Below are 25,006 nucleotides of genomic sequence, written 5' to 3' on the forward strand. Positions count from 1 at the left end.
GATTTGCTTGTACCAGCTTTACATCCCAGGAATAAATCCTACTTGTTCATGGTTTATTATCTTTTTAATGTATTGCAGCATCCAGTTTCATAAAATTTTGTTGAGGATTTTAGCTTCTATGTTCATCAGGGATATTGGCCTGTAGTTCTCTTTCACTATCTTGTCTTTATCTGGTTTGGGAATTAGAGTAATCCTGGCTTCTTAGAAAGAGCTTGGAAGTGTTCCTCCTTTTTGAATTTTTTGGAATAGTTTGAGGAGGATAGGTGTTACTTCTTTGAATATTTGGTAAGATTCCCCTGTGAAACTGTCTGGACCAGGGCTTTTATTTGCTGGGATTTTTTTTGATTACTGCTTCAATTTCATCAGTAGTTATCAGCCGATTCATGTGTTCTGATTCCTCCTGATTGAGGTCTGGAAGGTTGAATTTTACTAGGAACCTGCCCATTTTGTCCAGATTGTCTCATTTGTTGGAATAAAGTCATTCTAAGTATTTTATTACAATCCTTTGTATTTCTGTTACTTCACCTCTTTGGTTTCTGATTTTGTTTATTTAGGTCCTCTGTGTTTTTTTCTGGTGAGTCTGGCTAGAGTTTCATACATCCTGTTTATACTTTCTAAGAACCAGCTCTTGGTTTTATTGATCTTTTGTATTTTTTATTTTTTGTCTCTATGTCATTTATTTCCACTCTGATCATTATTATTTCCTTCAGTTTACTTACTCTGGCTTTCCTTATTGTTCTCTTTCTAATTTTTTAAATTGAAATAATAGATAACTTATTACCAATTTTTCTTATTTTTTGAGGTAGGCCTGTAGTGCTAAGAACTTCCCTCTCAGGACTGTTTCACTGTGTCCCATAGATTTTTGATTGTTGTATGTTCATTTTCACTTGTTTTCAGAATGTTTTATATCTTCTTTGATCTCTTTGGTAACCTACTCATTGTTTAATAGCATGCTATTTAGCCTCCACGTGTTTGATTGCCTTATGAGCATTTTTATAGTAGTTGATTTCTAATTGTACGCCATTGTGGTCTGAGAAGACGCTTGATATGATTTCAATCTTCTTGAATTTGTAGAGAATTAGTTTGTGACATAATATGTGGTCTATCTTTGAAAAATGTCCCTTGTACACTTGAGAAGAAATTTTATTCATAGCCTTGGGGTGAAATGTTCTGAAGATGTCAATTAGTTCCATCTGATCTAGTGTGTCATTTAGAATTGCTGTTTCCTTGTTGACTTTTGTGTCTAGAAGTTTTATTCAGTGATGTCCCTGGGGTATTAAAGTCCCTTACTATGATTTTATTGCTGTTGATATCTCCCTTTATATCTCCCAGAAGATTTTTTAATATTATTTATTGTTTAAAGTATTACACATAGTATTATTACATATGTTTAATTTTTCCCACATTGAGCTCTCCCTGGCCACCCTCACCCCCCAGCACATGACTTCACCACATAGTGCTGGTGTCCATGGGTTATGCTTATATGCATGCATACAAGTCCTTTGGTTAATCTCTTACCCCCACCACCTTCCCCTGTCTTCCCTCTGAAGTTCGATGGCCTGTTCGATGCTTCTCGGTCTCTGGATCTATTTTTGTTCATCAGTTCATGTTGTTCATTATTTTCCACAAATGAGTGAGAAAATGTGATATTTATCTTTCTCTGACTGGTTTATTTCATTTAGCATAATGCTCTCCATGTCCATTCATGCTATTGCTAATGGTAAAAGTTCTTTCTTTTTTACAGCAGCATAGTATTCCAGTGTGCAGATGTACCACAATTTTTTAATCTACTCATCTGCTGAAGGGCACTTAGGCTGTTCCCAAATGTTAGCTATTATAAATTGTGTTGCTATGAACATAGGGGTGCATATGTCCTTTCTGATTGGTGTTTCTGATTTCTTGGGATACATTCCTAGAAGTGGGACTATTGGTCAAATGGCAGTTCCATTTTTAATTTTTTGAGGAAACTCCATACTGTTTTCCACAGTGGCTGAAGCAGTCTGCAGTCCCACCAGCAGTGCACAAGGGTTCCTTTTACTCTGCATTCTTGCCAGCACTTGCAGTTTGTTGATTTGTTGATGATAGCCATTTTGACAGGTGTGAGATACTATCTCATTGTTGTTTTGATTTGCATCTCTCAGATGATTAGTGACTTTGAGCATGTTTTCATATGTCTCTTGGCTTTCTGTATGTTCACTTTTAAAAAGTGTTCACTTAGGTCCTTTGCTCATTTTTTGTATTGGATTGTTTACCTTCCTTTTGTTAAGATGTGTGAGTTCCCTATAAATTTTGGAGATTAAACCCTTATTGATATAACATTGGCAAATATGTTCTCCCATGCAGTGGGCTTACTTGTTGTTTTGTTATGGTTTCTTTTGCTGTGCAGAAGCTTTTTATTTTGATGTAGTCCCATTTGTTTATTTTCCCCTTAGTTTCCATGGCCCTAGGAACTGTATCAGTAAAGATATTGCTACTACATATGTCTGATAATTTTGCTGCCTATGGATTCTTTTAAGATTTTTATGGTTTCCCGTCTTACGTTTATGTCCTTTATCCATTTTGAGTTTATTTTTCTGTATGGTGTAAGTTGGTGGTTTAATTTCATTTTTTTGCATGTATCTGTCCAATATTCCCAATAAAGTTTATTGAAGACTTTCTTGACTCCATTGTATGCTCTTGCCTCCTTTGTCAAATATAAATTGAACATAATGGCTTGGCTTGATTTCTGGGTTCTCTGTTCTTTTACATTGGTCTGTATGTCTGTTCCTGTGTCAGTACCAGGCAGTTTTGAGAACCGTGGCTTGGTAATGTAGCTTGGTATCTGGTATTGTGATCCCTCCAACTGTTTTTCTTTCTCAAGATTTATGTGGCTATTTGGGGTCTTTTTTTATATTCCATATGAATTTTTGGAGAATTTATTCTAGGTCTGTGAAATGTGCCATTGGTATTTTAATGGGGATTGCATTAAATCTATAGATTGCTTTGGGTAGTAAGGACACTTTAATGATATTGATTCTATCAGTCCATGAACCCAGTATATTCTTCCATTTGCCTAGGTCTTGCTCTCTATCACTTTTTTCAATTTCCTGTAGTTTTCCAAGTACAGGTCTTTTACCTCCTTAGTTAAGTTTATTCCTGGGTATTTTAATTTTTTATTTTTATTTTTTGGTTCAATGGTAAATGGTATTATCTTTTTGTTTGTTTGTTTCTCTTTCTGTAAGGTCATTATTCATGTATAAAAAAAACCATAGGTTTCTGGGTGTTAATTTGTATCCTGCTACATTGCCAAATTCACTTATTAAAACTAATAGTTTTTGTTTTTTATTAAGGAGTCATTGGGGTTTTCTATGTACAAATTCATGTCATCTGTGAATAATGACAGTTTTACTTCTTTTCCATTTTGGATTCCTTTTATTTCTTCTTGTCTGATCGCTATGGCCAGCACTTCCAGTACTATGTCGAACAGGAGTGGTGAGAATAAACATCCCTGTCTTGTTCCTGTTCTTAGGGGAAATGGTTTTAATTTTTGCCCATTAGTATGATGTTGGCTGTAGGTTTGTCATTTCATTCTTTTATTATGTTGAGGTATAGGCCCTCTATTCCCACATTGCTAAGAATTTTTATCAAGAAAGGGTGATGGCTTTTGACAAATGCTTTTTCTGCATCAATTGATATGATTATGTGATTTTCATCTCTCAATTTGTTTATGTGATGTATCATGTTTATTAATTTGTGGACAATTTAGTTGTATTCCCAGCCCGGCCCTGGGAGAAGGTGCCCAACAGGTCTGACTATTCAGCTGCCATTTTCTCTTCCTCTACCTTTTTTTTATTGTCCTTGCAAAGATTAGCCCTGAACACTGAAAAGATTAGTCCAGAATGCTGTCTCCCTTCAGATAGATTCTGTCTGTTAACTGGGCTCCAGGCTGCCTTATCTCCAGGGCCTATTCTCCTTCTTGTAACATGTCCTTCAGTTTCCCTGGGTCTGTAAGAAAATCTCTTCTTTACAGTGGGTAGCTATTAAATTACTCTAATTCTACTATGTGCCCCTCCCCTATCACAGCCACCCTCCCCTTTGACAGCTTCCAGTCTGTTCATTGTATCTATAAGTCTGTTTCTGTTTTGTTTGTTAGTTTACTTTTTTCATTAGATTCCACATATAAGTGAAGTCATATGATACTCGTCTTTCTCTGATTGGCTTATTTCACTTAGCATAATACTCTCCAGATCCATTCACATTGTTACAAATGGTAAGAGTTCCTTCTTTTTTATGACCAAGTGATTGTTGAATAATATTCCACTGTAATGCACCACAGTGTTTTTATCTACTTATCTGTTAACTATGGACTCAGTACACGAATTTATGCACCTTGAAAGGAACTGTGGGCTGTGTGGCTGCGGTGGGCACAGGGAAAGGCTCATCCTCTGTGACCCCACTCAGGCCCTCCTGCCACTGCCCCCAGTCCCCTGTCTGCTGGCAGCCCTGCTCCCACTGTCACCACTCCCATGTGCTGATGGCACCAGCCCCACTCGCACCCCCTGTCAGTGTGGAGTGATTGGTAGCTGCTGCCCCGATCACCCCTCAGGAGCAGGGGGAGGTGGAGAAGCCCTCAGGGGTGATCGGGGCTGGCAGCTGCCTCTCACACCCACTGATAGTGCCGAGTGATCAGAACTGGCACTGGGTGCTGGCAGCGGGTGCAAGCAGTGGCTCTGGCAACGGCAGCAGGTGCAAGTGGGGCTGTCGCTGGCAGCGGGTGCAAGATGTGGCTGCTGGCCCTGATCACCTCTCAGGAGCAAAGAATTTTCAATAACCACCAGAGGCTCACCTCGATGACAGCAACCGGTGCCCCGCCTTGGTCTGGCACCCTCGCTCACCTGTTCCACTATCCCACCGTGGCCAATGCCTGCTATGTTCCGCACTCTTCTGCCTACTGCTGACACCCACCATGTTCCGTCATACTCCCTGGTGGTCAGCGCTTGTCATAGCAACCGGTGGTTTGGTTGTCCTGCTGTTCGGTCTATTTGCATATTAGGGTTTTATATATATACATGGGCACTTGGGCTGCTTCCAACTCTTGGCTATTAGAAATAATGCTGCAGTGAACTTAGGGGTGTATATATTCTTTCAAATCAGTGTTTCAGGTTTCTTTGGATATATTCCCAGAAGTGGAATCACTGCGTCATATGGAAGTTCAAATTTTAATTTTTTGAGAAAAATCCTATCATCAATGAATCAACAAACAACCAGTGTTGGCAAGGATATGGACAAAAGGGAACCCTCATGCACTATTGATGGAAATGCAGATTGACAGAGGCACTGTGGCAAACTTGATTGTTTTAAATTGTCACCCAAGCAAGAGTCTGTTGAACAAAATCAGTTACTTGAGATGTGTTTTTTTCCTCAGGGAGATTAAAAAAATACTATCTATTATTTTTAAGAGAAGTAACATTTGTAAAGTCATTGCTATAAAATAAAATATAAAGAGAAAGAAAATATTCTGATTGGACTCATACAGATGCAGAAAGTTTGTTCTGACAGGAAAAAAGATACAGTAGTCTAGACATATTTTTTAGTGATATATATGGAGAAGAAAATTCAATTTATTATTCACTTCCTATACATATATAATTATAGGGTTTCATAATGGAATATTTCAAAGAGTGTATTTGACCTCCTTTTTTTAAAAAAAATAAAAAGCAGCAAATTTACTTTAATACTACAAGTAACAAATTGTATTGTGCTCTTTACATAGCTTAATATGAAGATAATTCAAAGCTGACATTTATTTAACATAAAATAATTGCTGGTCAAAGTTAAATCTAGCAAATTTTTTTCTCAAATCACATGTTATATAATTAAGGAATGTTAAGATAAATATCACATTATCTACACATTAAATATTTTAAAAATAGCAATTCATTGACATACAAGATGATTTGTAAGTTAGGTTTTATCTACATTTAAGATATAACAGATACAAAGTACTAACTGTTATGCCCATATTGGCCATTACTATTTCCACAGTAACAGACCACTACTTCCGCTCATTTATATGTAATTTGTATCATACATGCATTTTCTCTAGAATAGCCAAGTGTTTCAAATATGGTAAGTAAAGTCATTGTTACTTTGTTAAAAATTTAGTGCCTTTCATTTATAATGTATTTTTCTTTGTTACAATGATATTGCTATATTTTTCCATTGTAAAATCAGATTTCCCCTTATATAACACTTCTTTTTTTTGAAATTCCATTGGAAAAGCAAGAGCAGCTGTAATTCACATATTAATGAATACTAAAAATGTCAAGGACAGATCAGGAAGGCACTTTAATTTTATAAATTTATAAATTATATAAGTTTATAAATTATAAATTAACTAGAGGCCCAGTGTATGAATTCCTGCACCAGTGGGATCCCTTAGCCTGGCCTGCAGGATCGGGCTGAAACTGGCTCTCCAACATCCCCTGAGGGGTCCCAGATTGTGAGAAGGCACAAGCCAGGTGGATGGACCCCACCGGTGCACAATCAGGGCCAGGGAGGGAGATGGGAAGTTGGCCAGCTGGGAAGGGACCACAGGAGGGCTCCAGGGCATGTCCATACCATCTCGTTCAGTCCCGATTGGTCATACACCAGCAGCAAGCTAACCTACCGGTTGACTGTCTGCCCCCGGGGAGTCAGTGCACGTCATAGCGGGTGGTTGAGTGACCATAGCATATCGTTAGCATATTACACTTTCATTGGTTGAACAGACCACTGGACACTAAGCATATTAGGCTTTTATTATATAGGACTAGAGGCCCAGTGCACAAAAATTTGTGCACTTGGGAGGGTCCCTCAGCCCAGCCTGTGCCCTCTCGCAGTCTGGGACCCCTCGGGGAATGACCACCTGCTGGCTTAGGCCCACTCCCCAGGGGACTGAGCCTAAGCTGAGAGTCAGACATCCCTCTGGCAGCCCGGAAGCCCTTGGGGGATGTCCACTTGCCAGTGGAGAGCAGACCTAAGCTGTAGTTGGACATCCTTAGCGCTGCTGAGGAGGCGGGAGAGGCTCCCACCACCGCCACTGTACTGGCAGCTGGCAGCCTGGCTTGTGGCTGAGCAGAACTCCCCCTATGGGAGCGCACTGACCACCAGGGGGCAGCTCCTGCATTGAACTTCTGCCCCCTGGTGGTCACTGTGTCATAGTGACCAGTGATTCCCAGTTGCTCTGCTGTTAGGGTCAATTTGCATATTACCCTTTTATTATATAGGACAGAGGCCTGGTGCATGGGTGGGGGCCGGCTGTTTTGCCCTGAAGGGTGTACCGGATCAGGGTGGGGGTCCTGCTGGGGTACCTGGCCAGCCTGGGTGAGGGGCTGAGGGCCATTTTCAGACTGGCCACAGCCCCTTCAGGGTGGGGGTCCCCACTGGGGTGCCTGGCCACCCTGGGTGAGGGGCTGAGGGCCATTTTCAGGCTGGCCACAGCCCCTTCAGGGTGGGGGTCCCCGCTGGGGTGCCTGGCCAGCCTGGGTGAGTGGCTGATGGCTTTTTGCAGGCTGGCCAAGCCCCCCAGCGAGGACCCTTACCCCATGAGGGTGTGGCCAGCCTAGGAGAGGGGCTGATGGCTCTTTGCAGGCTGGCCACAACCCCTTCAGGGTAGGAGTCCTCGCTGGGGTGCCTGGCCAGCCTGGGTGAGAGGCTGAGGGCCATTTTCAGGCTTGCCAAACCCCACAGCAGGGACCCTCACCCCATGAGGGTGTGGCCATCCTGGGTGAGGGGCTGATGGCTGTTTGCCAGCTGGCCACAGCCCCCAGCCACCCAAACTCCCAGTGGAGGCTGGCTGGAAGCAGGTATCTGGGATTTATTTAGCTTCTATAATTGAAACTTTGTTGCCTTTTGCGGAGGCCACAGCTGGCCAGGGCCGGCGGGAAGCTTGGCTTCCTCCATCGCAGGGGCAACCAAGCCTCCTGCTTGCTCCGGCTGAGTGGCTGCCAGCCGCCATCTTGGTTGGGTTAATTTACATATAGTCGCTCTGATTGGCTGGTGGGTGTGGCTTGAGCATAGCAAATGTACGGTCAATTAGCATCTTTGTCTTTAATTAGTTTAGATACTTTTTTTTTTATTAGTATTGCTGCCATTGTTGTGGAGGACATCAGCTTCCTGAAAAAGTATCCTGGTCTGACATATTTATATGTATGCATTTGTTTTACTTTTTGTTTTTCTCTTTTCTTCAGTACAGTGCTCTTAATCCTCGAGAATCTTGGGACATGTGGCATCCCACTCTGGTGGCTGAAGCTTTATTTGCAATTGCAAACATTTTCAGTTCCCTACGCCTGATCTCACTGTTTACTGCAAATTCTCACTTGGGGCCTCTGCAGATATCTTTGGGAAGAATGCTCCTGGACATTTTGAAGTTTCTATTCATATACTGCCTTGTGTTGTTAGCATTTGCTAATGGCCTGAATCAATTATATTTCTACTATGAAGAAACAAAAGGTTTAAACTGCAAAGGCATACGATGTGAAAAGCAGAATAATGCATTTTCAACGTAAGTCCAAACATTTCTATCAATAACATGCAGAAATTTAGAATGCAATACATTATGAATTTGAAAAATCGTTGACAAGTGGTTGCAAAGGAAATTATGCTTAATGCAGAGAACAGAATTAGCATGTCTTTAAATATTTAATTAATTCATTCATTCATTTTGCTTTTCTCAGTGCTTCATATAAATGATGTCACATCATATGTGAAAAGAAAAATAATAAAATTATAATTTCTTCTGTTATCTTCATGGTATTCAAAGTAAATAGTCCTTTTCTTATAACTTTATTTTAATTGTTGACACTATTACAGATGTCCACATTTCCCCCTCCCTTTGCCCACCTCTACCCAACCCCTGTTCCCTCTTCCCTCTGGCCATCACTATATTGTTGGTTGTGAATATATGTTATTTAGCTAAGTTTTAGTAAAATGATAATTTCTTTCAAAATGACCTAATTAAAGACACCTATATATACTTTTTTGAATTATTAAATTTATTGGGGTGACATTGGTTAACAGGATTATATAGATTTCAAATATACACTTCTGTGATACATTTCTGTATATTGTACTTGTGCCCACAGTCAGTCTTTTTCTATCACCATATATTTGGCCTCCTTTACCTATTACTACCTCCACACCCGCTTCACTACCTTACTTTGTCTGTGTCTATGAATTTTGGTTTTATATCCGACATATGGGTGAAATTATATGGTTTTTCTGACTGACTTATTTTGTTTAGGATGATATTCTCAAGGTCCATGTATACTCTTAAAATGTGAAATAAGCCCACCAGAGTGGCTCAGTGAGCATGGACATATGAACCAGGAGGATACAGTTCGATTTCTGGTCATGGCATATGCCCGGGTTGTGGGTTTGATCCCCAGTGTGTGGTGTGCAGGAGGCAGTCGATCGATGATTCTCTTTCATCATTGATGTTTCTCTCTTTCTCCCTCTCCCTTCCTCTCTAAAATCAATAAAAATATAATTAAAATCAATAAAAATATAATTAAAAATAAAATAAGTAAATCATAAATAAAATGTAGAATAAAATGGAAATCTGTGTCCTATTGATAGCTTACACACCCATTAAAAATATAATGTGTACATGTAAAAGCAATTATATAAAAAAATCCAAGTGCTTTTCAGTCCTTTTTCATGTGTTTTCCAGATGTTAAAGTCCTTTCATATCTCTCTGATTCTCTAGTTTTCCATACGAAAATCTAAGCATATAGAAATAATCCAAACCTTATTGTGCACACAAAACTTTCTGTGCCCTTCCACCTGAGAAGCAATAGGCCTTGTGTAGTATCACCATCTATATCTTACAATCAGATTTGCTGGACAGCACAGGTTCATGACCACTATGTTTGATGTTCACACAGTCCTCATACAATACACCTCTATATATCTGTGTCCATTTCCTTCCCACTCTAGTAAACAGTTAATTAGCAGATTAATGGAGAAGTTGGGTAATTTTCATCTACACAGTAACCATATGTGAATACATGGTCTTTTGTAGTTGACTTTTAAAAGTCAGACTCTATTCATGGACCATTACAGAATTTTATGTAATATAAGAGAGTACAGTAATTTTTCAAGTATAAGGAAATTAATAAACCCACATGAACTAAGTCACTCACAGTTAAAAAAAATTGTTGATTAAATTCTGTCTTGTTTTATCTTTGATTCCAGTACTTAAAACTCCATTTTAATTAATCAAGACCTGATTATTTGCACATGAAATTTTAAGTGCTGCCTTAGTTGCCTTAAATATTTTTAGAAATAGATTTGCTACAAACCACGAATCATAAATAAAACAAAAAGTCATTCCAGCCTCTCCTTGCCTTGCCAACCCCTGCTCCCAGCCTCTTCTGAGCTTAAGTAGCATTTCTTCAGCTGACCAGCCTACTTGGCTTTGTTGTCTTCCTTATATTCTTTTCTGACTCTGGACAGGGCAGGTTCATTGAATCCCTTGTAACAACATCCTTGTGACTAGCATGGTTTTGGACTGTCTCAGTTTTGATACCTAAACCTATCTTTCCCCACTCATTTGTGATCCTTGTCTTGGTATTTGCCCCTAGTAACTAGGTCCAGGGATTTACAATGGCCAGATCCTACCACTTTTCCCTAGAATTCCACCTCCAACAAGCTGCCTGTATATTGTCTGTCTGCTTACTGGACTGCTGGATTTCTGGTGGAGAGCTCTTATGCACGCTGTGTCTTGCACAACTCCTTTGCTACTTTGTACTGCATGCCCTGATGCAAACTGCTTGCCAAGACCACTCCATCTATATTTGTTGTCATATCCTTCTGATTCCATGCTTTGTTTTCCAGAAAGAACTTCTACACAGCACCTAGAAGTGAGTAAACTCCCATGTCTTTTTTCAATTCAGGGAACAGCTCTGGTTCCAAGACCCCAACCCCTTCTCAGAAATCTGATTCATCTGCAACCAACAGGATTATACTTAACCCCATCCTAATTTATGTTCCCTAAGATTTCCAGGAATCCCTTTGCTTCATGGTAAATGATTAAATATTAACTAATTTAAATCTCCATTCAAGAACGTATGGCTAGAAAATTCTGATGTAAGATATCCAATATAAATTGTATCTTAAAAGCAACTGTATTGAATTTTTAAATTATGTATTATTTTACTTTGTCCATACTGATGGTTTCCTCTGTTATAATAAAAAACAAACGATAATTGCATACCTCAAATATTATAGACCCAAATCATTCAACCTAAATAAATCGAGTATTCTACCTGAAATTTTTCCAATGTAAACTTTCAAGGAACAAATTATTTTTGTTCAAAGTTATTCAAAAGCTAAAATATATATTCATAACTTCTCATTTTTTAATGTACTAGAATATATAGGACGTAGTAGGCAGGCATGAGTCACTTATCCCTTAATGACCCTGTTTGGCTAAATGGATATAAATCACTGTGAGGGGATAACTAGTGATGTCCTCAGGGCTCCTGCTCTACATCTTATTTCTGTGCTTTTGTTGTCTTCAGTTTTCTTTTCATAATTATATAACTGCTATAAATTTTAAGCTTTCACCCTAGCCAGTTTGGCTCAGTGGATAGAGTGTTGGCCTGAAAGGTCCCAGGTTTGATTCTGGTTAAGGGCACATGTGGAGGCAACCAATCAATGTGTTTCTCTCACATAGATGTTTCTCTCCTTCTGTCTCTCCCCATTCTTCCACTCTCTCTAAAAATCAATGGCAAAATAGCCTTGGGTGAGAATTATTAAAATTTTTTTTTCAAACTTTCTTTTACTAACTGCTCTTTCAGAGATTTTATTCCATGTGAGGATTAAAAAAACATAATAATTCATGTAAAGTACCTGAATACAGCAGCTGTCATATAATATGATAAAATATTAGCTACTTTACTTCTTTTTATCATTAGTGGTAGTAGTATAGTGTTATCTCTCACTTATATCTCAAATGGTTACTCTCTTTTACTCCTTTCACTCAGGGTAAATATGGATGCTGAAACTTTATAACCTTGTGTTTCTCATTAGTTACCACTCCTGTTTCTCTTCTTTCTTTCATCCAAGCAGCCCTGAAATGAAGCCTGAACATGATACCTTGTTTTCTTGCTTCTTATTCATTCTTCACCCAATTGCAATTTGGTTGTTGCTTCCATGACTCCATTAGAACTACTCTAGAAAATATCTAGAGCAGTGGTTCGCAAGCTTCCTAATTCTGTGACCCTTTAATACAGTTCCTCATGTTGTGGTGACCCCCAACCATAAAATTATTTTCATTGCTACTTCATAACTGTAATTTTGCTACTGTTATGAATCGTAATGTAAATATCTGATATGCAGGATGTATTTTCATTGTTACAAATTGCACAGAATTAAAGCATAGTGATTAATCACAAAAACAACATGTAATTATATATGTGTTTTCCGATGGTCTTAGGCGACCCCTGTGAAAGGGTCGTTCGACCCCCAAAGGGGTCACGACCCACAGGTTGAGAACCGCTGATCTAGAGCCTTCATATCACCACTATGGATGGATTTTATTTCTTTACATTTTCTTCAATATATCTGAATCATTTGACCCTGTTTAACACTTTCATGTTTTAACATTATTTTATTTTTCAATTACAGTTTATATTCAACATTTTTTATTAGTGACACTTTCATTTTTGAAATCTTGTCCTTTTTAAATTATGTTACTCTGCTTTAATATTTCATCTCTTATTTTAGTCTTTTTCACTTTCCTCTGATAATTATATTTCAACTATTGCTTTTATTTATTTTTAAAAATTTTTTAAATTCTTTATTGTTTAAAGTGTTACATAAGTCTCCTTTTCCCCCCATTGACCTCTCCCCAGCTGCCCCCACCCTCAAAAATGGTCTGCCATAGTAACTATCCTCAAACCCTATTGCAATATCTCTGTGAAAACTCAGCTATGATTATGGATTTGGCTTCTATATTCATATCACTAGCACAGATCCCCAAGATTTGTAGGTCCAACTGTCTGTTAGCTACCTCTCCATGTATATCTCCTAAAAATGTAAACCTAATCAAAGAAAATTCATCAGAGTTTCTCCCTCAAAAGTGGTTCTTCCTTCTCTCCATTGTTAAACAGCTCTAGCAAAATACACCAATAAACACATAATTAAATTTCACATCCTGTAATTAAAATTTAATTATGCAATCTACACCACTAAAAGAGAAACATGTAAATTAACCATCACTCTGCCACTCTGCTACACCCACCAGCCAATCAGGAGTGAGTATGCAAATTAACCCAACTAAGGTGGCGGTGGCCACGGAGCTGGAGCGAGCAGGAGGCTTGGGTTGCCCCCAGTGATGGAGGAAGCCAAGCTTCCTGCCTGACCTGGCTGTCCCACTCAAGGCTACAAAGTTTCAATTATAGAAGATAAATAAATCCCAGATACCTGCTTCCAGCCTTCCCTGGCCTCCACTCAAGGTGGCGCTGAAAAAAAGAAAAAAGAAAAAAGAAAAAAAGGAGAGGCTGGGAGCTTGGGTTGCTGGGGGGCATGGCCAGCCTGAAAATGGCCGTCAGCCCTCTCCCAGGCTGGCCAGGCACCCCAGCGGGACCCCCCCCACCCTGAAGGGGCTGTGGGCAGCCTGCAAACAGCCATCAGCCTCTCACCCAGGCTGGCCAGGCACCCCAGCGGGACCCCCACCCTGATCTGGGACACCCTTCAGGGCAAACCAGCCGGCCCCCACCTGTGCACTAGGCCTCTATCTATACTAATAAAAGGGTAATATGCTAATTAGACTGGGAGACCTTCCAGACGCTCTTCTGGACAAAGCCATGGTGGCGGGGCTGAGATAGAGGCGGTTAGAGGCCAAGAGGGGAGGGCAGTTGTAGGTGATCAGGCCAGGATGGTAAGGCAGTTGTGAGTGATCAGGTTGATGGGAAGGCAGGGCTGTTGGGGGTAAGCAGACCAGCAGGGGGGGCAGTTGGGGGCGAGCAGACTATCAGTGGGGGTCAGTTGGAGGTGATCATGACCATGGGGGGGCAATTTGGAGCGAGCAGGCCAGCAGGGGGGGCATATGGGGGTGAGCAGGCCAGCAGCAGGGGGCAGTTGGAGGCGAGCAGTCCGGCAGGCAGAGTGGTTAGGGGCAATCAGGCAGGCAAGCAGGTGAATGGTTAGGAGCCAGCAGTCCTGGATTGTAAAAGGGATGTCCAACTGCCAGTTTAGGCCAGATTCCTGTAAACCAGCAGTAGGACATCCTTCGAGGGGTCCCAGATTGGAGAGGGTGCAGGCTGGGCTGAGGGACACCCCCCCCCCCCGTGCACGAATTTCATGCACTGGGCCACTAGTTAAAAATATAAAATACTTGCCAAAACCGGTTTGGCAAAGTGGATAGAGCGTCGGCCTGCGGACTGAAAGGTCCCAGGTTCGATTCCGGTCAAGGGCATGTACCTGGGTTGCGGGCACATCCCCAGTGGGAGATGTGCAGGAGGCAGCTGGTCGGTGTTTCTATCTCATAGATGTTTCTAACTCTCTCTCTTTCTCTCCCTTCCTCTCTGTAAAAAATCAATAAAATATATTTAAATATATATATAAAATACTTTACTTTTTTAAAAAAGCAATCAATTTGAGAAAAGAACTCTAATGAACTCTAATTAAGGCATCCTTAGTTAGATTCTCCTGGTTATACAGACCAGTAACTCATGAATTGTTTCAAGTAACAGGAGTTTTGTTATAACAATGATACATAGGATTACAGTTCTTTGATCCTCTGAGCAAACTTAGAGCAAAACCTGGCTTCAGGAAAAGCAAGAGTTGACATAGTGCTGGACCACAGGACTTTTTACTATGAGAACCAACATTAACATGATTTAGCTAGTCCATGTGTACTCTCTTTTCATGTGTACCAGCTTTTTCATCCTCAATTCTCTGTTTCTTAGTTTGTCTGTCTTAAACTTTTGACTTCTCATAAGTCCAGTGATTCTGATCTTACATCATAACTCCTGTCATTTCAGTCACTTTGGCAACTACCACATTCTCTTGATAATTCTAAGATAAACTCTCCTAAAGAACAAATCTGATTGTTTAGGATCATCCTCACATTAGGCCATGTCCCTGCTTAGGTCATTTGACCTTGACCAATTTAATCCATGTGGCTTTGGGTGGGGAGGGTCAGAGACCTACATAAAGATCACCCTTGCATGAAAGGGTGCACATGGAATAATGTCACTGGGGCTGAGAGCTGCCAGAAAACATTATTGACTTGGTCCTACATCATGATTCCAAACTAATGTCAATCTCACTAAAGATTGAAATCCTAAGTACTTGTTATGTATGAGATATTTTTTATTTTTACAATATAATTTAACTAAACACTTATTGTAACCATTTATCAAAGAGTATAAGACTTTTATTGTCTTTTTACAGCATTATATTAAGGTAGTATAATGGTCCTCTTGAAACAAATAATTCTTCATTAAGTTCAGACATTCTTTCTATTATTCTATTTCTTGCAGTAAGTGAAATAAACTTAACTTTTAATTAAATCACCTAATTCATTCATTGACAGGAATAAGTAAAATGTTCTCTGAAATATTAAAAAAATAACAAATTTTATTATCTCAGCATTCTCAGACACTGCTATCTTACAGCATTTATTATGTGCAACTTAAATGGCCAATGTGGAAATCAATATTGGTAACTTTATCTTTTTAAATATATTTTTATTGATTTCAGAGAGGGAGGAAGAGAGAGATTTAGAAACATCAATGATGAGAGAGAATCATTGACCAGCCACCTGCTGCATGGCCCCTACCAGAGATCAAGCCACACCCTGGGCATATGCCCTGACTGGGAATTGAACAATGACTTTCTGGTTCATAGGTCGATGCTCAACCACTGAGCCATGCCAGCCAGCCAATAAATTTATTCTTTTTAAAAAAATATATATTTTATTGATTTTTTACAGAGAGGAAGGGAGAGAGATAGAGAGTTAGAAACATCGATGAGAGAGAAACATTGATCAGCTGCCTCCTGCACATCTCCCACTGGGGATGTGCCCACAACCCAGGTACATGCCCTTGACCGGAATCGAACCTGGGACCCCCCAGTCCACAGGCCGACACTCTATCCACTGAGCCAAACCGGTTTCGGCAATAAATTTATTCTTAATCCTCTTATTACTAAAAGCAAAATCAGGAAAAAGAAATGACATTTTTCAAAGATCAGACTTGAGGATCAATTATTTGTTAACTATTACTAATTGCCCTAAGATGGGACAAACTTTTTATAAAAAAGACACATAATAAATATTTTAGGCTTTTGTGGGCCATGTGTTTTCTGGTACAGTTACCTCTGCCATTGTAATACAAAATAAATAATAGGAATAGGTGATGCATAAATAAATGACTGTGGTTGTGTTTCAATAAAACTTTGTTTATACAGTATGAAGTTTCCTCAAAAAATTAAATATGGAACTACGATTTGATCCAGTGACCCCACTTCTAGGAATATATCCTAAGAAACCCAAAACACCAATCAGAAAGAATGTATGTAGCCCCATGATCGCCCTGCAGAGGGAGGCCCAGGCTACCGGCTGGCAGGCTGTGGTGGGTGGGAGGGGCCTCCCTCTGCAAGGGCGATCCATCGCGGAGCCCTGACCAGGTGGGAGGGGCCTACCTCTTTGGGGTGATCGCTCGAGGGGCTCCCGGACTGTGAGAGGGCACAGGCCAGGCTGAGGGACGCCCCCCCCCCACCCCTGAGTCTATGAATTTTTTGCACTGGACCTCTAGTATATATGTATATCACATCATATGTTTTTTATCCAGTCATCTATCAAATAACCCTTCTGTTGTTTCCATATCTTGGCCACCTTAAATAATGCTACAATGAACAAATTGGTACATATATTTTATGATTAAATGTTTTCAAATTTTTGTATAGATACCCAGTGGAGGACATGTATTTTTAAATTAATTTTATATACGTAACAGTATTTCAGTTTTACTGTTATGTCTTTGTATACTGGTTCTATTAATATAGTTATTAGTTCATTTTACATTTATTCCAGGTTATTTGAGACACTCCAGTCCCTGTTTTGGTCAATATTTGGGCTCATCAATTTATATGTGACCAATGTTAAAGCACAGCATGAATTCACTGAGTTTGTTGGTGCCACCATGTTTGGGACATACAATGTCATCTCTCTGGTTGTCCTACTCAACATGTTAATAGCCATGATGAATAATTCTTACCAACTTATTGCTGTAAGTTGAATAATTTTATTTTAATACAGTATTTTACCCTAGAATGCATTGTTCATCATCATTGTAAATAAGGTTTGGAATTGGCTATTGATAAGACAAAAGTATAATATAAATGGTTAATTTGAAGTTTCTAAGCAGTATTCACCATATTTAACTATATACTACTCTAGTGTTTTACACATGATTATAAAATAAACTATATTTATCCTTCCCGGTAGTCATTATAGCTATGGCAAGCAACAGGTAAGTGTCCTTTGGAATTTGCATTGTGTCTTTCCATTTAACCTACAATCTTGATATAAGCAAACTCAGGCAGCTTGGCAAGATACAAAAAATAGTCCAGAGGAGAATCTGAGGGGAAAAGTCACAGGATTTTTAGTTTCTTAAAGCCTAGCAAAAGCAATATAAGTGTAACCCTGAATTCTGTAGCAGAATATTGTATATTCTGTATATATTGTATATTCAATATTGTATATTGTATATTGAATCTGGAATCCAAACACTTAGTTTAACTTATTTATTCATTCATTCTACAAATTCTTATTGAATACTTACTCTGATGCCAGGTACTGTTCTAGGAACTAGAAATACAGCAACGAACAAAGAAGATAAAGCCCTTTATCCCCTAGAGCTTACATGTATATCTATAGCCAAACACAATTGTAATAAAGTAAATCATGCTGGAATGAAATATGTTTTTAAGTCTTTAATATTTAGACAAGTATCATTTTATAAGGATAATTATAGGCTTCTCAGTTTCTCCATAAATAACTACAATTATATTGCATTTTGGAATCTATTGCTAAAACTCTGAAATGTTATTATTGTTATTTTGAGAGGCAACATTCTGAATTTTACTTAAACCTGTCACAGATGAAAAACTGCATAAATATAAGAAAAAATATTTTCATTTACTGATTCACAGTCTAACATATTCCCATGTGGATGTACCTAGGTCCTGGGATTTGCATGTTAATAGCTAAATTTGTGGAGCTTTATTTAAACATCTTACAAATCTGAAAATTTTTAGATACTCCCTATATATTTGTATCAGAACTTCTGTATTCTTCTAGTTAACACATTTTCCTAATGTGAATTCTATTTTTCAAACTACCCCTTCAAAAACATTAGGAAGCCTCTAATTATAAAGCTATAGACAGAGAAGCTGTATATACAATTTGGATTCTATAAAACATGTATGGTGTATGGAGTTTATGAAGAGAACACTATTCAAGAATAGTATGACATTTTCTTTTTGCTTCTTTGTGGAGTGTTACTTCTTACATAGATGAAAATAAGCTTCAAATCTCTATTTTTGTTTAACCCAAATACTAAAACTACTTGAGAGGAGACCAGGCACTCAGAAGCTGAACCAGGTGTCCTTTCCAGGATCCTGCATATGATGCCTCCTTGGAGCATGAACCTGCCAAGTATTTTATTTCCTCCTGTCCTAAAATACCAGAATTTACCCCGAGGGCTTTTTCTTTTGTCCTGCTAGTCCTAACTCAGAGCTTTAGGATAAAATATTTTAAAAAGAGTAAAGTTTAATGGTTAAAAGGCAAAAGCAATCATGCAGGCCATATCTAAAACCTGTTTCTCATTCACTCATGTATTCTTTAAACAAATATTTATTGTGCATCTAATATATGCCAAATATATGCTTGCTTTTAGGGGTACACAGAATAAGGAAGTCTCTGCCCTCAAGAAAAATGTGATGTAGTAGGGATAAAATAAGTAAATGATTTCAATATTGAGAAAATCGATTTGCTAATGTGATGAAAGTACAGAAGAGAAGGACCATGCATGCTGGGGTGGGAGGCAGCTGAGGTTGATGGTGGTTGGGGCAGGCTTCCTATGAGAGCAAATAGCTAAGTGAAGCCTTAAATATTGACTAGGTTAGAAGATGAGTAGCAGTAGGTGGTTTTTAGTCATCACCATCATAGTTCAGTTCCAGTTTTTCTTTTTTTTTACTTTCAATTACAGTTTACATATATCATTAAATTAGTTGCAAGTATATACCCCAGTGACCAGACATTACATAATTTAATAAGTGATCACCCCAATAAATCCCATATTCATTCAGTACCACAGCTAGTTATTAAAAATTATTGATTATATTCCCTATACCAGGGGTCCTCAAACTTTTTAAAGAGGGGGCCAGTTTACTGTCCCTCAGACCGTTGGAGGGCAGGACTATAGTTTAAAAAAAAAACAACTATGAATAAATTCCTATGCACACTGCACATGTCTTATTTTGAAGTAAAAAACCAAAATGGGAACAAATACAATATTTGTATTTGCATGTGGCCTGTGGGCCGTAGTTTGAGGACCCCTGCCCTATGCTGTACTTTGTGTCCCCATGGCTACTCTGTAACAACTAATTAGTACATCTTAATCGCTTAACCTTTATTGCCCAGTCCCCCACACCCTCACACCTAGCAACCAACAAAAATTTTTCTGTATCCATGAGTCTGTTTCTGTTCTGCTTATTCATTTTGTTTGTCGATTCAATTGTTGATAGATATGTATTTATTGCCATTGGGACAACTTTAAGTGTACTGACATTCACATCATGGGAGAGTGGAAGGAGAACAGTGAGAGCAAGAAATTGAAAACCTATCTGAAAAAATAATAACAGAAAACTTCCCTAACTTGGAGAAGAAAACATACATATAAACCTAGGAAGTGCAGAGTCCCAAACAAGATGAACCCAAAGAAGCCCACACCAAGGCACATTGTAATTAAAATGCAAAAAGTTAAAGACAGAGATAGAATCCTCAAATCAGCAAGAGGAAACAGTTAGTTACTTATAAGTGAGACCCATAAGACTTTCAGCTGATTTCTCAAAAGAAACTTTGCAGGCCAGAAGGGAGTGGCAAGTAATATTCAAAGTGATGAAAGCAAGGGCCTACAACCAAGATTACTTTATCCTGCAAAGCTATCATTAAAATTGATGGACATATAAATAGTTTCCCAGACAAGAAAAAGCTAAAGAAGCTCATCACCACCAAACCAGAATTGTATGAAAGGTTGAAGGGTCTTCTTGAAGAAGATGATCAATAATATGAACAATAAAATGGCAATAAATACATATCTATCAACTTTTTCAGTTTTTCTAACCATTGGAGACTTTGTGTAGACTCTTTCAGAATCACAGGCTTTGTTTAGTAGTAAAATAGCATAATGAAATCAAGATAACACTTAATATATGACTCCTTGAGAATCAGGAGGATCAGAAGCTACTCATAAGCCAATTATTTATTTATTTATTTATTTATTTATTTATTTATTTATTTTTAAAATATGTTTTATTGAAGAGAGGAAGGGAGAGGGATATAAACATCAAGATGAAAGAGAATCATTGATCAGCTGCCTCTTAGGAACATTTATGGCAACTAGTTAGAGAGCAGCCATTCTCCTTTTGAATTAGCCATAAATTGAATTAAGTAGACAATCTGGGAAGTAGGAAGTGCTAGAAACTGAGCCCACAACTGACATGTGCCCTGGCCAAGAATTGAACTGGTGACCTCTTGGTCCATGGGTTGACACTCAATCACTGAGCCATACTGGCCAGGCTAAGCCAATACTTTAGGTGACCACCTTTTTATTATCTTAAGCAGATTCTACTGAATCCCGTTCTCCATAACTGCAGCAAACAAATATACTTTTCTTCATTAAATTAGAATCCATAAGCTTGTTTAGAAAGAAAGTAAAAAAGAGGGAACTAGAGGAGAGGAACAGGAAGGAAAATGCGTGGGAAACTATAGCTTCTGTGCTTCCATCTAATGATTGAAGCCTCCAGTCAGACAATTGCTAAGCAACAATGGAGCCATGCATTTTCTAAATATAGTGATTCCTATTGAAAGCACAATTTGTCCAGTGCCTAGACTAAAGTATATATTGTTCATAGTAGAAAGATATATACAACCTATGCATTCATTGGCACCTAGCAATTTTGTAATATTGGAATGATGTATAGTCTAATATTATCTTACTCCAAAATCTGAGTTCCTTTTTATAATAGTAATGGGTTAAAATGAATTATTTTGAATTATTTAACTGTATGTATACCTAGTTTCTAGCACTTCCTACTTCCCAGATTGTCTACTTAATTCAATTTATGGCTAATTCAAGAGGAGCATAGCTGCTCTCTATCTAGTTGCCATAAATGTTCCTAAGTTTTCCCAGGAGATAATAAAATCCTATATAATAAAAGCCTAATATGCAAATTGACCAAATGGCGGAATGACCGGTTGCTATAACGTGCACTGACCATCAGGGGGGAAGACTCTCAATGCAGGAGCTTCCCCCAGCCTGCATGCCCCAGATCAGCCAAGGCGGGTGCCAGCAGGGCCCCCTGATCACCCCACTGGTCACCCCAGAGGTCGGCCCTGATCTCCAGCTAGGCCTAGGGACCCTAAACATGCAAAAATTTCATGCACCAGACCTCTAGTAGAATGATAAATAAATGATGATGAAGGATAACCTCAGGCTTGTGGGCAACCACCAGTCATACTCCTATCTGGTGCCATTTGGCCAGGATTATGTCAAGGTTCAATGTTGTGTCATAGTCCCAACTCTACATTTGTTAGAGGAACTTCTCTCTGAGTTTATGTCTGTTCCCTAAAGATGTTCACTAATTATTCACATGGAAATGTATCAAGTAAGACTTTTCCTAGAAATACCAGGAGGCTAAGCCATGAGCAGCCATGAGGGTGACATTCACATAAGTAGGGGTTCAAAGTCTTGGATAATACATAAAGCCCTGTTTGTGGCCAGAATCTAATGAAACTGAGCTAATAGAAACTTGCAATGCAAGAAATTAAAATTCATCCTCAAGGCATAAGTAATCACTGTAGTCTCTTTAACATGGAATTATTTTAGATGTCTGTTTCAGGGAAGAGGGAAGGATGAAAAGTTACAAGAAAGCTGTGACTCTTACCAGGATAAACCATCATCTGAAATGTTTAGATGACTATCTCCAAGAGTCAGCAGTGTTTTCATGAGTAATTAATGTTCCAAGAGCTACACAAGTCAGGTTACAGGCTTTCTGTGATGTTTATCTGACATTAATAATTAAGAAACCTGTCAGCAGTTATCATGTTCTTCTCTTCAGGACCATGCAGATATAGAATGGAAATTTGCTCGAACAAAGCTTTGGATGAGTTATTTTGAAGAAGGAGGTACCCTGCCTACTCCCTTCAATGTCATTCCGAGCCCCAAATCTCTTTGGTACCTGATCAAATGGATATGGACACACCTATGCAAGAAAAAGATAAGAAGAAAACCAGAAAGCTTTGGAACAATAGGGGTAAGAACATAACATGTTAGTATTACTCTTTATTTTAGTTGTTCTTTAACCAAAGAACTTGTAAGCATATATGCGTAACTCACAAACACAGACAATAGTGTGGTGGAAGGCCTGGGGTCAGGGGCAGGTGTGGGCTAGAAGAGTACAATGAGGAAAAAAAGAGGACATCTGTAATACTTTCAACAATAAAAATAAAACAACAACAGAAACCTACATGACTATAATTCATTTCTAGTAAAGCATCATCAAAAATAATTTAAAAATAATTGTGTATTTAAATATATTTGTATTTCATATTGAATATTTTCTATTATTCTTAGAGTCTAACACAAGAGCATATTATGTTTGATAAAATGTTCTCAATTAAATGATTATATGAATATTATAACTAGAAAATACTGTGCCATATTCAAGCACAGTGATTTTGTAACTGGACAACCAAAGAGTCCAGGCTGTCTGTCGCTACTTCAGCCAATTAAGCAGAGACAGGGTTGAATTATATATGAGCGATTATTCCAATAACACTCACAGTATGTGAGAGCAGCAGGTCATCCACAAAAATCTACTCTTCAACCCACCATAAGCCAGCTGCTTATATTGGGTAGAAGGACAAAGATTATGTGGGGAATAGGAATTACAGGCATGGAAAGGTAGGCATGGGATAATCATTACAAGTTACAAGTCATGCAGGCATGGAGCAGGGGGAGGGCGGTCACAAGAGGGCAGGCACCTCCGGGCACTCTGGGACCAGATTATAGGTAATAGGGGCTGGGGGTTGGAAAGAGCAGGTGCCTCCCAGACTAGATTCTTTCAGCCACAAGGTTGTAAATATTTCCATAATGACAGGCAGTTCTTGGGTAGGAGGATGAACTGCATTCCAATTCCAATGTTAGCTCCCATGTCCCAGGGTGTACAATTCCCAGCCAACTTAGAATGTGCTTTCTTTAATCAGAACAAAACAATCATGGTTTACAGAGCATGATTAATATTTCTTATTTTATTTCTTATAACTAATAGCTAGTCCCCAATAATATGTTTCTACCCCTAACATTCCCCATTGTTTTTTTTTATCATCTCATATATATATATGAGATTAGGTTTAGATGAAAAATCTCATCCTGCTGGGCTATATTTGCTTTTGCCTTGAAAGCAGTTTCCAGGGATAGAATACAGCGAATGTACGATCTTGAAGATGGTTTCCTTAATTTGATGAATGTTGTTTTCTATCAATTGAGAATTGTCAGAAAGATTAAAACAGAACATTTCTTTCAATTCCTCACAACTGTGTTTATGCCGCAACAACAAATAATCTATTGCTGCCCAATTCTCTAGAACTGCTCCCTGACATTTCTCAGCTCTCAATTTATTCCCTTGAATAGCCCTGGAAGTGGCATTTGGAGCTTTTACCATGCTCAAGCCAGCCAGGTCACTTCCACATTAAAGGAGCCTACCATTACCAAAATGTTTAAAGAAATATATTCAGCAGGGCTCCACAGATGGAGATCATTGTTGCAGTCTGGTGCCACGGCTGTGAGAAGGTCTTTTTTGTTGGGACCCTGTGATGTTTCTGAGACATAAAGACAGTCAGTCGTCCTAAGGAACAGGTGCTATTAGCAGGGATATATGAATAGATAGTTACCCCACATATCAGAAAACAACCAGCTGGCAGCTTAGTATGTCCATTATTATAAGGGATGGTGTAATTATCAGAACAATTCATATTGTAGTTATTAGATACTGAAGCACTCCCAGTAAAATGTTTCACATTCACCTCAGGTAACTACTGCGGTAACCTTTAGAGAAAACATCCCGGCATCTTTTTCCCAAACAATGGGTCCCAACAAACAAAGGTCCCAGTATATGACTTTCCTCCCAAAATAAGTAAAATGAGTATAATTCAATATATTAACAATAGGTATCCCAACTCCTACTAGGCAAAATGTCAAGTTCCATTCTACGTAGGTTCCTCAATTGCCAGCTTCAGAGCAGTTGGAGTGGTGAGATACATGTCTCAGGGTCCCATTCATTTCTCCCCCAGTTGGCCTATCGTCTTTGCTCTGCTCATGTCTGTCTGACTACCACATCCCCCTTCAAGGATCCTGCTTTGAATTCTTTCAGAGAAAAGGGGCACAGGGTTTCTTCTGTAGCTGTTTCAAGCTGAAGAGGGATGAAGTTTTCTTTCAGAGCCAAGAGATCCTTGCTCTCTGTCAGCGGTATAATGAAGCCTGGGCATGGAAGGAGGTGGCAATCGTGTCTAGAGGTGGTATTCCTTGAGTACAAGTAGGGCTTGTAATCTGGTGGAGACAAACTTTGTTATAAATTTTTGTATTATTGGGGTAAAAGCTAGAGATAAATTCAGGATCCAGTTTAATTCATTGGTAAAAAATAAAGCTTTGAGTCTAATATTCACAATTGTGTCTTATAGAATCTACTG

General features: G+C 38.8%; 1 protein-coding gene across 5 annotated transcripts in view; it reads left to right on the plus strand.

The window, feature by feature from the left end:
* Window positions 1-25,006, plus strand: part of TRPC4 (transient receptor potential cation channel subfamily C member 4) — a 252,306-nt gene that overhangs the window by 185,541 nt on the left and 41,759 nt on the right. For 4 of the 5 annotated variants that reach the window (XM_014452969.2, XM_023751264.1, XM_023751267.1 and 1 more), the window contains 3 exons: window positions 8,211-8,524; window positions 17,066-17,261; window positions 22,378-22,572. In XM_014452969.2, coding sequence (XP_014308455.1) covers window positions 8,211-8,524; window positions 17,066-17,261; window positions 22,378-22,572 — 705 coding nt within the window. The remainder of the gene's footprint in view (window positions 1-8,210; window positions 8,525-17,065; window positions 17,262-22,377; window positions 22,573-25,006) is intronic. The other variant, XM_023751266.1, reaches the window with a different exon arrangement.

Source organism: Myotis lucifugus, unplaced genomic scaffold (genome assembly GCF_000147115.1).
Source record: "Myotis lucifugus unplaced genomic scaffold, Myoluc2.0 scaffold_19, whole genome shotgun sequence".
NCBI lineage: Eukaryota > Metazoa > Chordata > Mammalia > Chiroptera > Vespertilionidae > Myotis > Myotis lucifugus.